Genomic DNA, 21,643 nt, shown 5'->3' with positions numbered 1-21,643 from the left:
TTTCATGGTCAGATAGGCCCTGAAGATCTATTATTTCGGCGTCGAGGAAATGCATGAAGCCGCCCGAAAGCATTGAACTCCAAGGGAAACTCTGCCCATGACAGAAGAGCAGCTGGTGACCTCCACCAAGCGATAGGCATTCTCCTTGGAGACGATAGGATGCCTGACTGAACCCTTCGCCGTAATTGACATTCAGTTCGAACGCCCAGAAGAGAGAGCGCGGAGTACACCATATCCTCCTCATTGGTGGTTTCTCGAACTTTCATGAGCCTGAAAACCCCGAATGTGTGCTTGGAATGCGGGACGAATTGGGCCTCATGCATATGCAGAACACGTAGCCGGTAGCCCATCGCAGTCGACACGAACGCTACTGAGGAACTATTATCATTATCGTTACTCTGGGTACGCTTCGATGGACGCGTCAATAGCGCAGTCGAATGGCGGAATGGCGGAATGCGAGCGAGTATGCGAACGTGGATGACCGTATCGGTGGTGTCGATGGTTTCGATGGTATAGCGACGAGCAAGTGGGCTCTGTTCACTGGGAGTTCGCCGTTGTCGGGGATGTCGGGGATGTGCTGGACAAGTCCCACTGCGGCGACGGACTCTTGGAGTCGTTCACGTCGTCGAGCGCGCCGTGCAGGGCAACTTGATAGGTACCGCACCCATGCTATTGCGAACTATCATCCCAACGAAACACGACTGAACTTGCCCGAAGAAATTAGGTATATCTAACTTCACCCCTTCCTGAATAGAATTGACAGGTCGTTCAGTGTGGATTCTATAATTCTATTCTATTGCTGTAGCAGACTCTAGATGCTCTGATACAATGAATTTGATTATTGGATTGGAGGGGTAGCGCACGCAACATTCGAATTACTCACAGCGTCGGCCGAGTGGTCGAAAAGCTACCGGACGTCATACCGTCTTCTGAAAATCCGAGGCTTGCGCGCATGCTCGCGAAGCAACTTGTAGATCTCCTGGAGGGGCGGCGGGGTGAGGGGCCCATACAGCTGCCCAACACTCATCGGCACCGCATCAAGCAGCACCGCACCGCCCTCGTGCCAGTCGTCCAGCCACGCATGCTGCCAGTCGTCCCACTGAACCAGGGCCGGGCTCGCGCGATCGCGGTACCACCGCAGACACGTGTGTTCGTTGTAGGCCGGGGCGAAGCGCTGCTCGACCCACTCGAGCGTCGGGATGCACGCGAAGAGGCGGGCGATGATGCCCCCCATGCAGGGGACGTACTCCGGCTCGGGGAGGTCGGTGCACCGGATACAGCGCAGCGGAATGCGCGTGTGCACGAGGCAGAGCAGGCTCTCGTCCGCTAACTGGGACTGGATGCGGGGAGATGAGATGAGCGAGGATATTGCGGGGCAGATATGCATGCATGCATCACTTGCCATGGTTTGTAGATACGCCACGTTGGGCAATTGGGGGAGGATATCAAGGGTGCCGCGCTTCCGCAGCCTGCCGATGCTCAGGACACGGACGGACGGTAGCGGCTCACGGAGAGCCACAACCCCAGAAGCATGAACCAGCTTGAAATACCGCACAGTTTTGCTCTGCGCGGAGAACGACGCGAGGGAGGACGACGCGACTTCGAGGACGCGTAGTTTCGTGAGCGATTCCGGTGGTAGAGCTGGGAGCGCATTGAGAGGCCAGAGGAGCGCCAAGTGCAAGAGATCGCGCTGGGTGGGCAGGAACTCGGTGATAAACCGCGCGTCGCTGATGGGGGCCGACCATGTGAACCGTTCGAGCGAGAACGGGGGGTTGCTGGCGCAGAGGACGGCAGGGAGGGGGCTCCGTACGTGGTCTTGGAGCTGGAAGGAGAGGGATTTGAGGTTGGGCGCGTGTCGGAGGATGGCGTCCACGTATTGCGTTGTGACGTGGCTGAATGGGAAGGTCCCGAGGAGGTTGAAGCTGACGATGTGCGTGCAGAGGCGGGGGCTTTCAGAGAGACCCTGGAGGGCATCCAGGAGGCGCGGAGGGAAGTCGCGGGTGATGGCATCGCGGGAAAAGGATACGGTGTTAAAGAGGATCGGGTTGGTGATGGCGTGGATCTTGCGGCAAGTCTGAGAAAGAGAGGACAGCGTGGAAGCTTCGGAAGCTTCGCTGAGTTTGCATATCATCCGTAGGAGCTCAGAAGGTAGGCAGTAGAAGCTGGACATCTGGAGACCAAATACCTGCGTGTGTATCGAAGTAGTTCCTCGCAATTGCAACCCGACTGTCGCCTACCCCGTCGACACGGCTCGAGTTCGTCGTTGGATGACAAAATGGCGCCCTCAAATCGATCCGCAGGAGGTCACTGTGCGCGCCGCTTTCGCAACTCAGTCGCGGTGGAAAAGACAAGGAGTGACTAAGTGACTAAGCGCCCTACCGTTCGACTGAACTTCGATCAACTTGCGGACGAAATATCAAGCCATGTCTCGCGTGCCACCCACATACCTTCACACTTCAAGAGCAAACCGAACTCAGTTACACAGCTCACTGCCTTCAAGCTGGCCATCAAAGCTATCTGAGGCCTGAGGCCGCCTGAGGCTACACCAACGCCGGACAGAACTCACGATAGGCGTATCAGTGAGCGTACTTTGCTGCAGTCAATACTGCCTCTAGCTCATTCAAGGTTGATTTCTCTGTGTACGTTGACTCGTTACGCTGGGGCTACTCTCCACGCTAACGCCTACCTATCTCCTCAATACGCATTGCCTTTGACACAAGGGCTCTCGTTGAGGGCGAGCCACCCATGTCATATCGGTTGGCAGAGTCTTCTGTCGCAATTTACTGGATGTTCTCGTTACTTACGTAGCTCGTCTCAGTTAGATACTCGCGACAAATACAGTGATGTATTGTCTTCCGTTTACGTGCCGGAAGAACACCGAACCGATACATTTTCACCCACGCACCTTTCACGGTTATCGTTAGTCTTTGGATGACAAATGGCGGGAGTGGAAGTGAAAATTGAATCTGGGAAGGCTGAGGCGAAACGGGCATGATTCGCAGAAAATATTATGGAAAGGAAGATTGCGATGAATGTCTGGGAGGTGACCAATGAACGTTTGAACATTTACAGCAGCGGAGGTCGACGAAGGCCGTGCAAGCGACGAGACACTGCGAAGGAGGGCGCGGGAAGGGAAGGGAGAGAGAGAGAGGAAGAAGGGATCACGCAGGGATCTGCGCCGCATTTTATACCAAGCTGGCAATAACGGCCCGTGCACGATCAGCACGCCAACGTGACATCTCGGTTTCGATGAAACGTGATTGCCACCCTCCTCTCTTCTGACAATGGCATGTCGGTTCGTTCTCGATGCTCTCGCTGCCGCCGTCTTCCCAACTGACGACCATACTTCACAGACGCGCAAACCCGACATCCGATCCCGGCAGCGCTCGACTTCAAACCTCGAAGCTTGCCGCTGAATCCCATCAGAATGGCCAGCCGTAAGGTTAGGACCGGATCGCAATGTAGTGTCGTTTCTCTCCATGAACGCAGTCGGGCGGAGCGTGGTCCACGCGACTGGCAGGGTCTTGGGGTTTGAACGTGCTCCGCTTGCCAGGGCGTGTTCAAGAACGTCAGTTCATGGTACTGCAAGCGATGCAACAAATGAAGTACAACCCGGCTTTTCGTCCCACCAATCGGCCAGGGAACTTCTCCGAGCTCCCACTTACGGACACCGTCCCTGGGACCTGAATACACAGACTCGTGAGTCTTTCCCATTCTTGACTGCCATCTTTGTTCTGAGGTTAAACAACAGGAACATAGCGGCATAAGCGTCTCGCAAGCTTAAGAACGCCGACAAATACTCTGCGGTGAAGTTGGGCGCAAGTTGAGCGGCCACCGCTCGTGGTCTCTTGCGGTGCCTCGAGGTATGGTTTCCGTCGAAAAGGGTGTCGTGCGCAAGGACGAGTGCACTATAAAGGTCAGCGTCTTCACAGGTAAATTCTCCAGTAAACACAATGTCTTTTACACGCACTGAATGTTGCTTTATCTCTTCCAGCGGGCCGGAACGCGCCGAAGCGAAGTCCAACGAACTTGCGTCCAAAATCTGGTTCAAGACGCCTGTGAGTGCACTGTGTCACGTCAAATGTACCATGCTGACCGTTTAAAATTATCAGCCTCTCGAGAAATCTTTCCTTGAAAGGGTCTCTCGTATTCAGCTGCAAACTACTGCTCACGATCAAGGCTACGCCTCGTTCCCTGACCAAGGCAGCTGGAGCTGGTTCGACGTAGCGATCCTCGAATCTCCCGAGTCCACGACTCCTCTCGTTCGAGATGGACTGACCTGCCTTTGGCGCAGTCACTGCAACGTCATCGGATTCGGACAGGATACAACGACTGCTGGAGAAATCTTCGATCAGGAAGACGACTTATTCAAAGTCCTCCAGGTAAGAATCACGACCGTTGAGGATAGTGTGTCCGCTGATTGATACTAGCCCGGGGATGTACTTGCCGTCATGGTCTGCGCGCGTTTCCTTGGATGGGAGAACAATGCCTCAAGTGGCTATCTCGAGTTCCGCCTTGAGAAAACTGGTGAGGTCGCTATCATCTCCACCGCTCTATAAGGCTCACAGTGACTGTCCAGGCCACGAACTTCCCTCCTTTGATGCGGCACAATTCGAAGAGAAGAGGAAGATGAACGAGCTGAAGAAACAGATCGAGCTTCTCCTGACTGGCTATCTGGACGATAGGACGGAGGAGGGGGAGAAGCCTGCGTACTCGCTCGTCCGGGAGATGATGCTCCCCGGTGAGGCGATTCGAGGAGATCTTGCTCGCCAGAGAGACGGAGCCCCGCTCCGCTTGTTATCCATCGGTAAGACTCTTTCGTATCCCTCCTACAGTCCCTAATGTTATTGTATAGACGGTGGCGGCGTACGGGGGATATCGTCGTTGGTCATCCTTGAGAACATCATGCTCAAGCTCACCCACAACCCCACACGAAGCCCTGCGACTACTTTGATATGATCTGCGGTACGAGCACCGGAGGGTAAGGAAAACAGACCGTAACACCTCTCGTTGTACTCACCCTCGGCGTTCAGATTGATCGCATTGATGCTTGGTCGTCTTCGCATGTCCATCCCCCAGTGTATTGCGGCCTACAACAAGTTCGCCTCCCAGATCTTCGAGTGGAATAGTGACAAGGCGACCGCCGCAAAACGAGTTGCAAGTGGTTACGCATACGGTGCTGACACGTTTGAATCTGCCATCAAGGCCATCATCAAACAGTACAGCCCCGGGGACGAGACAATGATTTCCAAATCCCCAGATCATTATTGCAAGGTGTACGTGGCATTACCCTAGGTTCCTAGAACTTTGTTGACATCTGAATACATTAGATTCGTCGTCGCCGGCGAGGCTAGTAACCTAAGCAAAACCCCGGAGCATCTTCGAACTTATAAATCGGCTAAATTCGCCAACGTCGACAAGTTTCTTGACATACCCATCTGGCAAGCTGCCCGCGCAACATCGGCAGCACCGACCTTCCTACCGAGCATCACCATCAACGGCACCGAACTGGTTGACGGGGGCCTTCTCTACAACAATCCGATTGCGCTGTGAGCTGCTCCCTTTCCTTCGTCCTTGCTAGCGACATGCTGATTGCGATTAGGCTGCTCGGCGAGGCTTACCACGAGTTCGGAGTAGAGCGTCTCATGAATACGCGCTGCCTTCTAACCCTTGGCACGGGCCATGGTCCCAATCTCCACCTGCCACCTCGACCTGGCTTCTTCGGCAGCGTTGCATATCTCAAGGGAGTCGTGGAGACGATGTCCAGCATTGCTACGGACTGCGAGAACACGCACGAGAAAGCGAGGAAGGTGTTCCCAGAGGACAATACGTACTGGCGCTTCAACTACGGGATCAAGAACGGAGGGGATTGGGAGAAGGTGCTGAAGTTGGACAATTGGCAGGGGATGGAATCGTTTGCGAAGGGCACCCGTGGCTACATATCCAGCCCTGAGCAAACTCCTCGCGCGCAGAGGTGCGCATCAAAGTTGGAGATTGTATCGTAGGCGCCGTTATTCTATTGCGTACACGTAATACATGTCTAGCAACAACATCAACGACTAGGCGACAGTTTGAATAAAAACAATCGCAACTGACTCCACCTTCCCGCAGAAGCTTTCTTGTCAAGCTTAATCGCCCGTTGATAAGACATGACATACTCTCTTCGTCTCACTATCCTTCGCGACGTCCAATAGTAGGACTTTGTGCGACAGGTATATCAGCACTAGCCCGAGGATGCCATACCGTAAACCACCATACCCGACGAGAAATCGTATCGCCCACCATTTTCCCTCATCAAGGCAGGAAACGAACGGTATGACCGAGCCTGCCACTTTTCGCCTTTTCTACCAGATTGCTGGTCACCGTTACTCGCCTACCAAGCCCCTACGGCCCCTAGTCTCGTCGCCGGGAGCCGGGGTCAGACTAGCCACGATGCCGGGCATGGCGTCCAAGGCGACGATGTCGGGATGCCTTGGCGCGGCATGCTGGCACGAGATGGGGACATATGCTAGCTGGAGTGTAGAGTGCGACACCGACGCCTGAAGGCAGCAGTCAAGTCCAGGATATCTGCTTTTCGGACTGCGGGGCGTTTGGGATGTACACGCCACTGCTGAATCTCGCATAATGCATGCGCCGGGTGGTTCGTGTCGTGATGAGCGGCCACGGCGCGCCTGCTTCCATTGTCGAGTGATACGGAGGAGAGTTTACCAGGATCTCGCGCAGAGATGTTGGATGAAGGTACCACCAGGATGCATGGCGCGAAATGAACTGTCTATCGTAGCCGACAAGACCCATCATAGATACGAAGAATGAACGAAAGACGCTCAGTCCTCTAGGTGCCTACCATTATCAACTAGAAGGACACATACGGGCTGTGAACTGGGCGAAACTGCAAGCGACATTGAAAGACATACTAGGGTTGGTACTGCATCGTCCGCCTATGGGTAGGAGTGAGATGATTGATGTTGTTAACGCGCTGCGATCGTCAGCGATGGCAGGGACCTGGCTTTGGTGAGACCTGGGGGCTGGAGGAAACACGCCTCAGGTATTTGATACATTACATAAAGGAGATCGCGGAACGTACAACGAGGGGATACATCGTCAATTGCAACTCCATAGTGCAGTCCCGAAGAAGGCAGAACCCCAATGCAGCTAAATACTCGGTGGTGGCCCATTGCTTGCGGGGCGACAGTCAGGCCGAGAACGAGATCACGTTGGAAATAGCATAGTACAAGGTGGGCAAATGCCTCCCAATGCTTATGCTTACGCATGCGCTGCACTTCTACCGCGACTACGCGCCGGTCTACACCTAGACGAGAAATTGATGAACTATTCAAGCCTCAAATATCGAATTACTTACCGTCCAATGACACACCATACCTATCAGCCCCCCCCCCCCCCCGACTCGCACCATACGCTGCCATACATGAGCAAACCGCCTCTATCGCCATAGTGCATCGCACGCCCTGATCTAAGGATCGCGCCTCCAAGCGTGAGTTCTTGTCAGCAACTTGAACTTCCAATCTATCGATGATGGTCTTCGCTTGACTTTCGGAGACTATCTTCTCCAAGTCACTTGTTCTTGCATGTGCCTCTTTCCAAAGCTTACTGTGGCAGCCATCGTGGTCAAAGTAGGGCGGAGAATATTGCAGAACACTGTAGATGACACGCCAAGTACAGAATTCAGCGCGGGACGTGTAGAAGACGAAAGGATGTGCCAGGCGCCAACGCGAAAGTGTTTTAGAACTTCCCACGGTTGACACCTGCATCTCATTAACTACTACGTCCCGACGCCAACCGCTAAACTCCTGGAAATTGTGTGCAAAAACAGCGAAGCTTGCTCGCTAAAGCGCTTTCTCAAGTTTTGACAGTAGGCATGGATGGTCATAGTATCAGCGCGGGTGCCCTATCCCCTTTTGAGCGGGGAAGACGCTAGCTTAGCTCCCAATGGCTGCAGTTTAGCGTGGCTATGGCAATCGCTCGAGTGTTTGCAGTCACGGCCTAGCGTTTAGCGCAAGCGCGATTGCGTGATGCGCATCGCGCGTACTCGCAGTAGCCTCCAGTCCGATTTGGCGTACATCGAGGACAGTTAAGCTAGAGCCATAAAGCTAGGTGTTCGAGGGGGAATAGGCTGGGACGGAGCGAGTTGTGCGTCTCCTCGAACGTCAATATGCATGATATTAGTACTTGCAATAGCTCATGCGCGACGATTGCACGGCGGATACTAGTCCCAAGCCCAGAGCAGTACTCACGCTTACCTGCGGAATTCAATCAATGGCAGTCTTGCCAAATGGGCTGACTCGTGGTCCACCTGTTCTTATAAAGGCCCTTGTGTTGGCCGCTAGATACCTAGCACAGCTCAGATTCTCGTTCCCGAAGAGCCATGATCATCGCAGGCAAGTCAATTCGTTTTACGACGTGCTCGCCTCCCTAACATTAACACTGTGCTGATCAGCCGTCGCCTTTACATTCTTTGCGGCACTAATCGTCGCAGCTGCTCCAGACAGGCAGCGTATGTATATCTCCGTCCAGTCGCTCTCATCTCCATTGATCGTCCGTCCTGCAGTGTGCGGTGACGCAGAGAACATTGCCGACAAGATCCCGTCGTGCAAGGTCACTGCACCCCCAGGTCCGTTCCAACCACCGTCTTTCAATGTGTCCAAGTGGATCTGGACGGGCGAGAATCCTGTCCCGGGTGGCGTCAACCCCGTGGGCGTGCGTGCATTCAGGAAGAACATCGTCACCCCCTGCGGAAAGTGCGCCGTCCACGCGACAATCATCGTAGCATCGTGAGTCCTTCTCTGCCCGCCCTCCCGTACGTGCTGCTCGATGCTAACTGTCGAGCAATCCACCAGCGACAATACCCATGTTTTCTACGTCAACGGTGTTGAGATCGGTGCAGGCGCGGGATGGACCAAGGGGCATGTGCTCTACGCCGCCCTGCGACCGTCCTCCAACCTCTTCGCCATCGCCGGCGGAAACATCCCCCCAGGCGGCCCCGCAGGCGTCATCGCATCGATCCTCATCCACTACGCCGACGGGAGCACCGAGACCTTCATCACCGACGAAACGTGGAGAACCGTCGCGAGCGCCGCGCCCCCGAAGGACTTCCAGCTCCCGGCCACGGACGACAGCAAGTGGGGCTTCGCCGCGCTGCAGGGGATCTACGCCAAGACGCGCTGGGGCGCGGTGGCGCTGCCCCCCGTCCTGGGCTTCAACGACTCGAAGTGGATCTGGTCGTCAGACCACAAGAACGGCGCCGCCCCCAAGGGCGTTCGCGCCTTCCGCAAGACGGTCAACGAGTGCGCGAAAGTGGCGGTGTCGGCTACGGTGCTGATCATCGTGTGAGTCCTACCATACATCTTTCCCAGCACCGTTTTCGCTGGATGCTGATCGAATATCGGATATCGGATGTCGTAGTGATGACTCCTACACTTTGTATGTCAACGGGGAGAAGGTCGGCGCGGGGAACAGCTACACCCGCAGCCAGGCGTGGACCATCCTCAATCTCCACCCCACCTTCAACACATTCGCCATCAGCGCCGGGAACATCGGGGGCCCTGCTGGTGTCCTCGCGACCATCCTCATCACATACAACGACGGCTCGAATCAGACGGTCGTTACTGATGGCAGCTGGAAGGCGATACAGACTGTGCCGAAGGGGTTCGAGCTGCCTTTCGTCAACGAGGCGGAGTGGGAAGACGCGAAGGTTGTGGGGCCGTTCGGCGTCGGGCCCTGGGGTAAAGGCGTAGTCATCCCTCTCGCATAGGTATAGGATGGCTTCGGGTTAGCCGTACAGGAGACAAAGTGACAGTCGTCCATCTGGATATCAGCTGTAATCATTTTACTAGACGTCTAATGCGGACCCCATCAAGAGGGAAACTCTGCTACATGTTGTTGCTACAGGTTACTTGAACACCTGAGCCACCAGGTACTTGTCTATCTGGCAGCCAGTCAGAGCAAGAGAAGGAAGATGTCAGCTATACATGTTACGTGTTGAAGCAAATTAGATACATGTTAGCGTAGGTAGCCCAGCTGACCTGAGGGCTGATTCGTATAGGCTTTTTATGCACACTCACTCAGAGTACGGGTGTCAACGTAGGCCGAATGTAGGTAATGTGCTCGAGCAGATAAATTTTCGGATGTACACTTGACAGTACTTTATGATATCTGGCTGGCATCGGCTAGAAGGCAAATCGAGGTTGTTACCAAAGGTTCACCATGTGCCGATTCGAGGGTCTGAAAAGCAAACACGACAGAGCATGCTCACTGCTGCCTACGCTTGGCCGAATAGTCACAGATGGGATTGACCGACATACCGAGGCATATACGTCCCTGATCTGCTATAGCTTGCCTGAAGCATCCATGAGTGGGAGCCGTTGTGGAGCCGTACATTTTCCAACGCAAGGATGGACCCCTCTTCTTGGCCCGCCGCTCGGCAGCTTCACACCTTGGCTATGGATCAGACATTAAACTTGTCTGTTGTCAAACAGCGCTGCCCGTGCTTTATGACACTAAACCCTCTTCCAAGTCTAGAAACCATGGAAGTGTCTCACTACAGGCGCCTCTGTCCGGGCGAAAATTGCAGCCCCCGACTAGGTATAAATACTCAGTCAAGCAGGGAGCAGAGCAGCATTGCCACTCACACACTTATCCTACTCACCACCCACCCCAGACACTTCGCAAGAAAATGCGCTTCTCATCAGCTTTCGTCCTTGTTGCTACGATGTTCACGCTGAAGAACATTGCCGCGGTCGACCCAGGTAACAATGCCTTGAACATGGACGTATCAGACGACTTCGAACACGCCATCCACAAGGAATGTACGTACCTTGCCACACTCTCCCCCCTCCCCCATCGAATACACATCACAAACTGAGCTGCAATACCTTTGTACAGACGGCCCCGTCGTCTTCGATGGCCTCGCAAAGAGTGGTTGCAGTGGCTGGAAGTGCCTCAAGACCGTTGGCAAGACATCTGCTTGCCTCATGAAATGTGTGATTACAGGGAACCCCTTGTGCGTCGTCGGCTGCATCCCGACGAGCGAGGTAAACAAAGGCGTAGCCTCCGAACTCCCGTAACTCGCCTGCCTGACACAAATCCCATAGCTGTGCCCGTGCATCAACTGCTTCCCAGACGTGATCACCAACTTCCTCCACAAGTACGACATCTGCACGAGCGAGCTGAGCGCGCAGCTCTTCAGCAGGGTGTTTTTGGTAAGCATAACTACTGAATCCGACTTTCCTCGGGCGTAACCTTGAATACGGCAGGGGCTCGCAAGTGACGATGAAGTTAAAAATGCCAACGAGGCTGGGTATTCTATTAGCGCTTTCGGTGCTTGAATGAGGTACGAGTAGCATCCGGCCGCCCAATGAATGATTGAGATGACCGTTGTTTGTAGCAAGAAATAGCTGACTGGGGCTCGGTAAGTGATCTACTCACAGTCTGTATAGAACGAGGGGCTTACAACGACCTCGCAAATGTAGGCCGGCTCGTAGTCTGCTAGAATCTTGTAGTACTTGTTTTCTGTGTCTGAATGAATATTGTCTTGCGCGCGCAAAAGGCCAGTGGGAGGAAGCACATCAACATCGAGCAAGATAGACTTCAGATGGTACCCATTGCAATCATGTCAACCGTTATTGCTTCCGCAACCTCATCCTGATCCTGACGCAGTGTCGCGCATCCTCCTACGATCGTGCGTGAAGCTGACCCATCAATGCATCAAGGTGGATGGATAGAGGCGGATCATCTACCATGGAAGGAGCGACGGATGAAGGAGTGATGTGCTCATGCGTCACTAGAAGCACCCAGCGTCGGGCATCCACTGCACATGAGGAGCATCGAAAGCCACATCGTAGTTTAGCAACAAGCCCACTGGGTAAGTTTTTGACTATGCGTGCAGCTGAAGGCGATTGGTACGCCCAATCGTCGGCCTGTCGTCAAGTGATAGACGCAACGCATACAGCTATTGGGGAGTAGAGGTAGAGACGTCAGTCCTGATGGACGTACGAGGAGTTGTGAACATAGAACGCACCTTGAGTGGTTGGCGGAATCACCGAGGGTTGCGCACGGACTGGGTTGTTTGGCGGATCAGATATTGCTGGGCAAATAATAAAAAGTCCCCTTAGGCTTCATTCTTCGCCTTTCGCTTTCTTCCTCCCCCGCCGTCTGTGAGGTCAACGTATGCACGCACCAGCCCGGCTGCTGGCCTGGTGGTTGAAGTCATCTTCATGAACGCTCAGCGTCCAGCGTTCAACGTCCAGCGCTCTCAGGCCTTACCACTTCGCAATTTCTCCCTCTCCGACCGACAACCATCCCGAGGTTCCAATGCATCAAAATCGACCGCGCTCCATGCCATTTCCAGGCCACGAAATGCCGTTTGTCTCAGTGGCGCGTAGCAGAAGACGTATGCGCTATTGCCGATCGGTGTTTCCTCTCGAGGGCTCGGATTGTATTCGGATTGTATTCGGATTGTATGGTTGGATCCTTCATGGGAACTCACGGAGAAGCATCCCCGTCACACCACACATGAAGCCGGGGTGTTTCTGTCCTAGGAGATCCGTATGATCACGTCTCTCGTGGATGCCGAGCAAGGGGCCCGAGATTTCGAAACATCCATGGCGAAGCGTCACTCATGACTTGTCAACAACATGGCGGTCAAGGAAATTCGGCTCCTACGTCGATTATTCTGTTGGTACATCCACGGTGCGGTAGCGGATGGGTACTTACCAACAAATCCATATTAATTATCCATTCCTCATCTTTTTTCTATAGAACCAGACTCATATGACTGGTCATACAGGAATGCGGTGGGTGGATCGTGAGGTGGCTGTTACGGGTGATATAAGTCAAAGTCATCGACAGGTGACTATACGGGAAAATACGTACGCTACGGCTGCACCGTCAGCGCTTCAGCGCGCAGTTTCGATTTCGGCGCCCCTTCTGCACTGCTGCGATCTCCGTTAGCAGTCTATCTCAACTTCGGCCGGGTCCATTGGGCAGTTGCTTCTAGTTCGATTGAGCGTGCATGCACGGAAGTGTACCGATGATCAGCGACATCGTGTAGCTGAACATCCCGTCGTCTACGGCGAAAGGTAACAAAGCCTGATCGTTGGTATTCATCGCAACTTAGAGAGGTCCGCGAGGGACTGAGAATTGACGGAGTCGCTGTGGTTTCTATCCAGGAACTACATGCTATGGAAATGACAGTGGTGAGGGAGGAATCGGGGAGACGTACCTCGACGTCACCAGCGCGTACAATTGGTCGTTGCTCCCAACGCGAACACCTCTCAGAGTCAGAACAAACCTTCGTACATAGCATCCCGGCTCCCGAGGTGTGTTCATAGGTGTTCAGATAATCAACTTTGTGCAATCCGTTGGCGAAAATCTGACCAGCATGTGGCGGAGCGGCGGCGAGGTGTAGGATAGAGTGTCATTGCGAGACTCTGAGAGACGATGCCAGTCAAATTACCAAGGATGATGATACGAACGCAGAAGAGACGCCCCTGTTGCTGGTTTATTTGGCTTAGAGATCTAGGCTAAACAACACTTGCCGACTCATGGATTTTGGGCTATTCCTCGTCGTTATCAGCGTATTCATCATGCATCAACGCCTGCTTCCGTGGTGGGGACCCATTTTTTCAGTTTCGCTTCAATCACTGACCTCCTTCCCTTTCTGCACAACGCTGAACGCGAAGAATCTCTGACGGAACGATTGCAGCGTTGAAACGATGTATGAGCATACGTAGATAGGATGGACACTGGCGGCGCCACTCAGTCCTGTCTGGCTTCAGGCGCTATCATACCATCCAAATCCTCCACTCGCGGATGTATCCCCCGTTATCACGTCTGTGGGCCGGAGAATGCGAGTATTTCGACAAGTCGATATAGTAACACTGGCGCCCCTCCTTCTCTATGCTCCCGTGTCCTCCGTTCATTCCATTCCTTGCATGCCCCTTCGCGGTTCAGATCTAGGACACATGACTACGACGAGCCCCGGATGAATGCTGAGCGCTGAGAGCTGATCAGTAGCAGCGTATGCGAGGACAACAATTCCTCAAATTCGAATTCCAAGGCATTGGGCGAATGCAATGCACAGTGACGTGATCGGTCGGTTGAGAGTACGATGCGCCGTCAGACTATCCCCCGTTACTCGCGATTCACGTCTATTTCCTGTCTGAACGCTGGAACTCCATTCAATAACGAACTTCGGAGTCGCAGCGCACTCACAATGGGCCCACCGCGATGGGATGTTCAAGTGCGGGCTACGGTTGCCTTGAATGCCGAATAGTTTGATTCTGCGAAGAGCAGGCTAGAGGATAACACGAGTCGCTCCGTTAAGAGGGTCGCTTATCTCATCTCGCCTTCCAAACCACCAACTTTCAACGTCTAATCATCCTGCGCTAACGTGCACTTGTGTGGACCATCTGCCTCGCCACTCCAATTACTTTTATCGACTTTCAGCACACCCAGCTTCGAGGTCTCTTGCCCTCGTTTCCTTCGCCTTCGATTCGATAGCACCCTCCCTACCATCCACAGTCCCTACGCCTCTAGTGGCACCCGCCGAATCATCTACTGCTCATTCATTCCACGATTACGATACGCCTTACTAGTTCTAGTACCATCATATCATACCTCCCGATCGTAAGAAATAGTGCACTACAGCACCCTCCCACTTTCCCCGACAGCTTTGCGGACGGAACACACGTATTCCGGCGAGGCCGGGGCGTCGTCCACACCCGAAGCTTCGAAGCTTCAAGCCATCGGGCAGTGAGGCTTCAACGACAAGGTCAGTATACAGCGAACCTACTCTTTCCTTGATTGTATGCTCCTTGGTCTGGCGGAATGTCCCTACGATGGCCGCCCCTCGGTATGTACACGTCCCTTTGGCCCTTTGGCGTACCGCGAGATGCTGAGCGGCGCTTCCTGTTTTCTAAACAACCTTCGCAATCCCTACTCTTCCTCTGGTCCCCCCGGCTCCCCATCGCGAGAAATAGCGCAGCACGGCACCTTCCCCGACAGCTTCGCGGACGGAACGCGCCTAGTCTGGCCACAAGACCAGGACGTCGTCCGCCCCCGAAGCTCCGAAGGTTCGAGCTGCTGTATCAAGCTATCAAGTGGTGTAGATATATATGCCGACCTTACCCTCGTTTCTCAAACGTTCTTCGCCGACAGTGCGTACGGCTCGATCTCAGAGATTTACCACTCACTCCGAACTCGCTGTAGGGCTAGCTAGGCGTAATCACCCGCTTCATCGTTCGGCGAAATGTCCTGCGGTAGAGAAGAGTGGCTGCTAATCGGCAGGCGCACGCCCCCGTATTGGCTATTGCGGGATGCTGCACGGCCCTTCCCTGCCCGCTCAGCCGCATAACCCCAGGGCGGATACGCCGCCACGGATCGTAGCGGACGTCCATTCAGACGCAGGGATATCTGGGTGGATAGGGTTCGAAAGTTGCTCCCCCCCCCCCTTCGGAACTTCCTCAAATCTCGAGAGCGCAACGCGGCCGGAGTGCATAGCTCGGCTATATTCCGACTTCGAAGCTGCGAGTACGTCAATCAGAATGAAGCGTCTTGTGCTGAAGTTTATGTTTCGAAGTCAGTTTTATCTTCGCCTTGAAGTGATCATCGGACCACCGTTATTTAAAGCTATGAGACCCGGGTGAGCGTTTGAATGGTGACTGCACTGCTCTGCAACGTCCTGTCGCTTTCACAGTATGCAGTGAGCAAGTACAGAGTCAGCCAGGAATCAACCGTTGAGAGCGGACTCGCTATGCCAATCGTGTGGTAGTAAGTATATGACACTCCTTCTACTGATACAGTCTAACACGTTATAAGCTCTTGAGAACCTTTTAATTCCGCCGGTCTGTCCCTCTTTACACCATCTAGGAATAGCTTTTCAGTGCGGCGATTCTTCTCCTACACAATTTGTCATCGCATCACCGTGTGTCATCACGCGTGTGGGTATAAAACCCATCATCGAGCTTCTGTCGCTTTCATTCCGTCCTGCGAGTTCCTCAGGTGACCAACGTTATGAAGGTCATTGTTCTAGGGTGAGTTTTCCGGCAACGTATGATACAGTGAACTCACTACGTCTCTATCAGATCAACTGGTTCCATCGGGTTTCCTGTATCCCAAGCTCTCGCGCGAGCAGGGCATACAGTGTACGGCATGACTCGCTCAGAAGCCAACGCTAAGAAATTAGCGGCCGAAGAAAGTGAGTCACTCTCTCCCATGTATCTTCGGACATCTTATATAGCGTGCTCAGTTATTCCGGTCATCGGTGACCCGACATCAACTTCGTGGCATCACTTGATCGCCAAACTCGACGTCGTTATCGAAAGCATCGGAGGGTTCGCAGAACTAGAGCAAGCGTCCAATGCCATATTCAACGACGTCAGCGAGTCTGCGGCGAAGACTAGATCCCCCGGCGCCCCCAAGCTCACATATATCTACACGTCTGGTATGTGGGTGAAAGGAGACAATCGCACGGACATCACGTCGGACACCACACCCCTCACTAAACCGGTCCCATTGACCACATGGCGCATACCCCTCGAACAAGCCGTTTTAACCAGCACATACCTCAATGGCATCGTGATCCGGCCAGCAATCGTGTATGGACGGGGTGGATCCGTCCTTTCGCCCCTGTTCAGGTCGGCATCGGAGGGCAAGGTCGTGTGGTATGGCACGCCGGGAGGAAGATTTAGCCTCGTACACGCGGACGACTTGGCCGACCTCTTCGTACGAGCGTCAGAAAAGGCGCAGATCGTCGGTGGTCGGGTATTCGACGCTGCCAACGCTTTCACCGAATCCGTGGACGACTTCCTCCGGCGCTTGGTGGAATTGGCGGGCGTGAAGACGCCTTATGTGTATATCAAACCGTCTAACCGTACGTCCGTTTGTGCTTGGTGTGGAGGAGGTAGGCTTACCTGTCGGTGAGTAAAGCACTCGAAGAGGCCATTGCTTCTACGGTGTTGCTTCGACCGTACTTGGCCCGGGCATTGCTGGGTTGGACGCCTAGAAAGCCAGGTTTGGTGGATGGCCTGGAGAATTATTTTGCAACTTGGAAGGCCTTGCAGGAAATTTGAAACCAAAGTACTAGCGATCGCCAACATCTAGTTAGACGGTCTCTAGCACAAATCGACGGAAGGCTTTGGACCATTTCGCGATTCCTCACGGCGGTGTGAGACAAAGATAGGTTCGAACAAGCGTTCGTCACACAAGACGCAGGACCGAGTTGCTACCCGACATGATCTGTGACCACATCCATTTGAGAGCTGAGCGCTGAGGCCTGAGGAATGGAGACGATCCTGGAAGTACGCCAACTCCCAGCGAAGAGTGCATTCAAAGAAGGCTGGGATCCAGCGAAGGCTGTGAGATCGTCAGAATCCAGGCTGCCTTCCCCAAGCCTCAAATGCGTGATTGGCGCGCGATGGGAGGTTACGCAGGACCTAAGCGTGAACGAGTCCATGCTCCACCGCTATTTGAATGCGACGTACGTTGGGGGAGGAAAAGTGGGATGAACTCAATACGTTCGCGGACATCATTGTCGTATGAATCACTTCAGTATTCGCCACTGAACAGGAACGAAAACGCCGTTGTGGGCTGGAGACCCGGCTTTTCCTCAGCGTCGGAGGCCAGAAGCCCTCGTTCATAGAGAGGATATCCCCATGGTAATATTGCCTAGACAGCTAGCGAAATACGAAATACGATGACTTTGCCCTTTAGCCGCCGTAAACACCTCCGAAACATCCAAGCTCGCCGAGCAGCGTAATGGAAATAGCATTAAATCCTTGACGGGCTATCCTGGAAATGAGTACATGGATGGAGAACAATGTTGATAAGTTTGATGACATCTGTCGTTAACGAGAATACCGTTCGATGAGAATCAGCCTCGCAGAATCCTCGTTCGCTTGGCAAAAGCCTGAGGGACAATGGGACGGATCGGGCATGACATGGAAGCAATATGGGAACGCTGCGCTGCGGAAGCAAGGACGTTCCTACAACAGAACCTGCTGTTATGTTGTATAATGCGTTTTCACCACTCAACACAGTCCACTGCTACATCTGTAGACGCTTCGGTACGACATTCCACGGATGGCTATATCTCTTCTCGATGTACAATACAATAGCATCTCCGAGCTACGGTAGGACAGACAGAAACCGCCTCGCGAATGTGACCCATCTTTCATAGAGCGTACTACACCTCTCAGACATTTCTAGGGGGATCGACAGGAGCATCGATACCGTTTGGCCGGAAGGGAAGGACTGATGCTCCTTTAGAATGGTTCTCCTTCGGCACTCACGCATAAACATAAACGAGATGGCACGCCGTCCACCACACCCTCGAGCGTAAGCTTAAGCACTCATCCTCCTCGCGCGAAACATCCCATTGAATACCGCACCCTCATTATGCCACCCGTCCGCACTCTCCGACGACAACAAGGCGGTTGTAATGGGATGTTCGGGAGGCGGGACCATCCACCCATACCCATACCCGGGCAATCGTCGCGCTGTGGTGCGTACCGTGCATCTCGTACTCTATATGAATATACGTCATAAAGCTGAACATCACCTCGCCCGCCGACGCAGGGTGTAGAGGATGAACAGGTTCGTCCGTTTTTCGTGTACCAGTCTTCGTATCGTTGATTCCTCTTGATCCAGACCCTTGGGCAGCGCATCGCATGGCGGCGGAAAAACCACCGAATGTGCAGAAAGGGATTTCTACCAAGATTGCACGCCGTCATCGCCACGAGAGTCGAGAGTCACCGACGCGAGTCGCCTCTAGACTTCTAGATCGCATGTTCTGTGACCGCTCATCGCTCATCGCTCGCCCCTCGCTTGTAGTAGCACATATACCTACTGCGCCAAGCTTGACACTCTGGAACTCTGGAGAGGCTTTCCACCTACCTATATGGAGCACCCACCCATTGAACCCCCCCTTGGTGCCAATGTATGTATGATCCTACAATCTCTATTGCAAGTCGGCGGTGGACATATGATACTCGTGGTTTAAAGTGTCCAGGATCCGCGGCGTGTAAGCAATGCCGATGCTGAACGTATCGTATGGAAAGATGCGGGGGTACGTTAGGGTTAACCGCTGTCCCATCGATATCGATACTTAACGTAAAGTGTGGTTCTCGGCGAAGCGCCAGTGCGCCAACAACCAGGGCAGACGAAAGGACTACATAAATGATAATATTATGTGCGATCCAGTGCTGCTGAACTTGGATTCGGGACTGTGTCAATGAGAATAAGAATGAGGGCAAGGGAAACCCCCACTTGCATTAACATTACATTAACATCAGTACCGACAAAAAATAAAAAGCAAAAAGCAAAAAGCAAAAAGCAAAAAGCAAAAAGCAAAAAGCGGGCATCAGCTCGACTAGATGCATAGGGTGGTAGGGCAGCATGCTGCATGCTGCATCGTAGATGTAGAAGGACGTCCTCGCGGGTTTGGTGATTGTGGGATTCAGCGAGGATCCTTTGCTTCGCGTCACTGCCAGAGCTGCCTTTATTCCAAGTATTCCAGGGATGGAGCAGCTGATGAGGAAGAGGACGTAATCCGTAATCCTCACGACGGCCACCTCTTACGAGGATGCGGCAGCTGTAGACGTGGGCCCGGCGCGTTGGGAAGTGAGACGAAAGCGAGCATAAAGCCAGACCGCGGCGTAAATCAAATCTCCAAGAAGCGCGGTATGTAGTTGTGTTCGAAAGGCGAAAGGCATGCTCACCTGGACCGTGTCACCGTATGGACTTTGAAATACGCAGGACGTTTCGAGATTCGAACGCCGTGGCTGGCTACATCGCTGGGACGCGCGGCGCGGTGGGGAGTAAGGCGATGCGTAGGTCTTGCGTCCTCGGCGTGTCAAAGATGTTGAAGACACCCACGACAACGTCTGCGATCAAGGAAGAGGAAGAGAGAACGTCAGTTCAGAGCCTCCGGGGCAGAGATACAGTAGTGAGCCTTCCATTCGGAATTCGGGTCGTCCATCTGTAATACTGCTGCAGCATAGGTTGAACAAACAAGAGAAGGCAGCACGGGCCCGAACGTGGTGGATTTGAATTTTGCAGCTTCGAATTCATCCTTCGAGGGTGAGAACGTTGAGACTCCGTGCCATTGCACATTCAGGCTCTCCCACTTCGATTTGATTTGATTCGATTCGATTCGAGAAAGTTGGTGGAGAAGGCTGGGATGGCAACAAGCAACATACATGGATGATGGGAACGCTGCGCAATCGGCGCTTAGCTCCATCCAGGGGCTCCTTCCGCCGTATCGCAGTCTCATAATTCATAATTCATAATCCACTAGCATTCGACATCACTCTCAGCAGAAGCGCAGACGAGACGGTGTCGTTGTCGCTCCTTGATATATATATATATAATATATATCTGCTTGAGCCTTGATGCTTGATGGTACGCCTGAAATTCACCAATTACGCCGCCGCTCAACGGGTCTCTAGATCGCGCATGCGGTGGTAATTTTGCCCACCGTTGAGAAGCTGGATTTTCGGTCCCAGGCCGCCAGTGTTCTATCGACATGGAACTCTTCTGAAGCAGAAGCACCTTCACGAGTCATAACTCATACGAGGGTACATTATCTATATATATATATATCCATATACGCCCTCAAACTCTGCGATGAAGCTAATCGACCGCTAAATCAACGCTAAATCCCATCTTTTCTGGATCCACCATCCTTCGTCCTCCACACAGTGACAGGCACAGCCCATCATGCATCAATTACCGCGTCCAATCCACATATCCCTATGTACATCTGCCCAGACCAAACAGAACATAGAAGACACCCTCTAATCCGTGCTTCCATAACGCAACTTTTGCCCTTGCACCTCCCTTTACAGGAAAGCCCAGGACATCGGTATACCAGCAAGGCGATGCTATTTCGCATGGCGCAAGGTCGGCGCGTCTTCTTCTACGTTCATGGTTATTGGCGATACGGCATCCTAGTAGCTTATTTCCGTGATTCCATGATAGGCCACATCCATCACACCACGCATGCCCTCATAAACACTTCCCTCTCGAAAATACGGCTCCAAGACACGCACACACCACTCGCCGCTAGTCTACGATGCCCCCCATTCGCACTCCTCGACGCCAGCGGGGGAGTAGCAGTGAGAGCAGGAGGACTCGGAGGCGCTACCACCCGTATCCGCGCCCCGATGCCGCGCGTGGTCCTTCGGTGAGTATCACATTATCGCACGCACGTCTACGCTGCTCCTAGACCCGGCGGCCTGACTATCTCTTCGCTTCCCTTCTGATATAGGAGGGCAATGTTGCTGAGGCGGTGGGTCCCGCCGCCCGCCAGTCCCTGAGTCTTCTCATCCGTGTTTCTGTGCTCTAGGAGTGCGTCGTTCGTCCGGGCTTGGAGGAGCCAAACATGGGCGGCGTTCAGAACGTTGATCAGCGGCCTTTCCTGCGATGGGATGCTCATGCGTGCTGGGTCGCCGCCTCCATCGTCATCATCATCATCATCATCAGTGTAAGTCTCTACAAGCTCGCACGTCTTGCAGCCGCTGATCGTTCACTTGATCGCTCGTAGTATGTGCTACGCGGGGCCTGACACCCTCGGCGAGATCGCCATGATCAACTTGCCACCTTCTTGAATAACGGTACACCCGGATAC

At 53.6% G+C, this 21,643-nt stretch overlaps 6 protein-coding genes across 6 annotated transcripts; 5 read left to right on the top strand and 1 right to left on the bottom strand.

Annotated features, from left to right (window-relative positions):
* Positions 1 to 907: 907 nt before the first annotated feature.
* PC9H_001750 (uncharacterized protein) lies at positions 908 to 2,170 on the bottom strand (the record flags this gene model as incomplete). Its single annotated transcript, XM_036771399.1, has 1 exon — positions 908 to 2,170. One exon carries the CDS (start codon positions 2,168 to 2,170, stop codon positions 908 to 910), a length of 1,263 nt encoding a protein of 420 aa, XP_036637244.1.
* Positions 2,171 to 3,953: 1,783 nt separating this feature from the next.
* On the top strand, positions 3,954 to 6,005 carry PC9H_001749 (uncharacterized protein; the record flags this gene model as incomplete). The annotated part of the gene is made up of 9 exons (XM_036771398.1): positions 3,954 to 4,058; positions 4,113 to 4,382; positions 4,431 to 4,527; positions 4,580 to 4,807; positions 4,856 to 4,866; positions 4,938 to 4,981; positions 5,034 to 5,276; positions 5,331 to 5,549; positions 5,603 to 6,005. 9 exons carry the CDS (start codon positions 3,954 to 3,956, stop codon positions 6,003 to 6,005), a joined length of 1,620 nt encoding a protein of 539 aa, XP_036637243.1.
* A 2,378-nt stretch (positions 6,006 to 8,383) lies between these two features.
* Positions 8,384 to 9,769, top strand: PC9H_001748 (uncharacterized protein; the record flags this gene model as incomplete). Its single annotated transcript, XM_036771397.1, has 5 exons — positions 8,384 to 8,408; positions 8,456 to 8,512; positions 8,567 to 8,789; positions 8,856 to 9,344; positions 9,421 to 9,769. The coding sequence occupies 5 exons, from the start codon at positions 8,384 to 8,386 to the stop codon at positions 9,767 to 9,769; spliced, it is 1,143 nt and encodes a 380-aa protein (XP_036637242.1).
* Positions 9,770 to 10,690: 921 nt separating this feature from the next.
* On the top strand, positions 10,691 to 11,342 carry PC9H_001747 (uncharacterized protein; the record flags this gene model as incomplete). The annotated part of the gene is made up of 4 exons (XM_036771396.1): positions 10,691 to 10,823; positions 10,900 to 11,048; positions 11,109 to 11,216; positions 11,271 to 11,342. 4 exons carry the CDS (start codon positions 10,691 to 10,693, stop codon positions 11,340 to 11,342), a joined length of 462 nt encoding a protein of 153 aa, XP_036637241.1.
* A 4,687-nt stretch (positions 11,343 to 16,029) lies between these two features.
* On the top strand, positions 16,030 to 17,087 carry PC9H_001746 (uncharacterized protein; the record flags this gene model as incomplete). Its single annotated transcript, XM_036771395.1, has 4 exons — positions 16,030 to 16,049; positions 16,101 to 16,213; positions 16,265 to 16,888; positions 16,945 to 17,087. 4 exons carry the CDS (start codon positions 16,030 to 16,032, stop codon positions 17,085 to 17,087), a joined length of 900 nt encoding a protein of 299 aa, XP_036637240.1.
* Positions 17,088 to 20,768: 3,681 nt separating this feature from the next.
* PC9H_001745 (uncharacterized protein) lies at positions 20,769 to 21,623 on the top strand (the record flags this gene model as incomplete). Its single annotated transcript, XM_036771394.1, has 4 exons — positions 20,769 to 21,199; positions 21,284 to 21,304; positions 21,362 to 21,499; positions 21,560 to 21,623. The coding sequence occupies 4 exons, from the start codon at positions 20,769 to 20,771 to the stop codon at positions 21,621 to 21,623; spliced, it is 654 nt and encodes a 217-aa protein (XP_036637239.1).
* Positions 21,624 to 21,643: the final 20 nt, after the last annotated feature.

This window comes from Pleurotus ostreatus, assembly GCF_014466165.1.
Source record: "Pleurotus ostreatus strain PC9 chromosome Unknown scaffold_1, whole genome shotgun sequence".
Taxonomy (NCBI): Eukaryota; Fungi; Basidiomycota; class Agaricomycetes; order Agaricales; family Pleurotaceae; genus Pleurotus; species Pleurotus ostreatus.
Note: the sequence above shows the minus strand (reverse complement) of the source record. Positions and strands in the feature narration are given on the sequence as shown.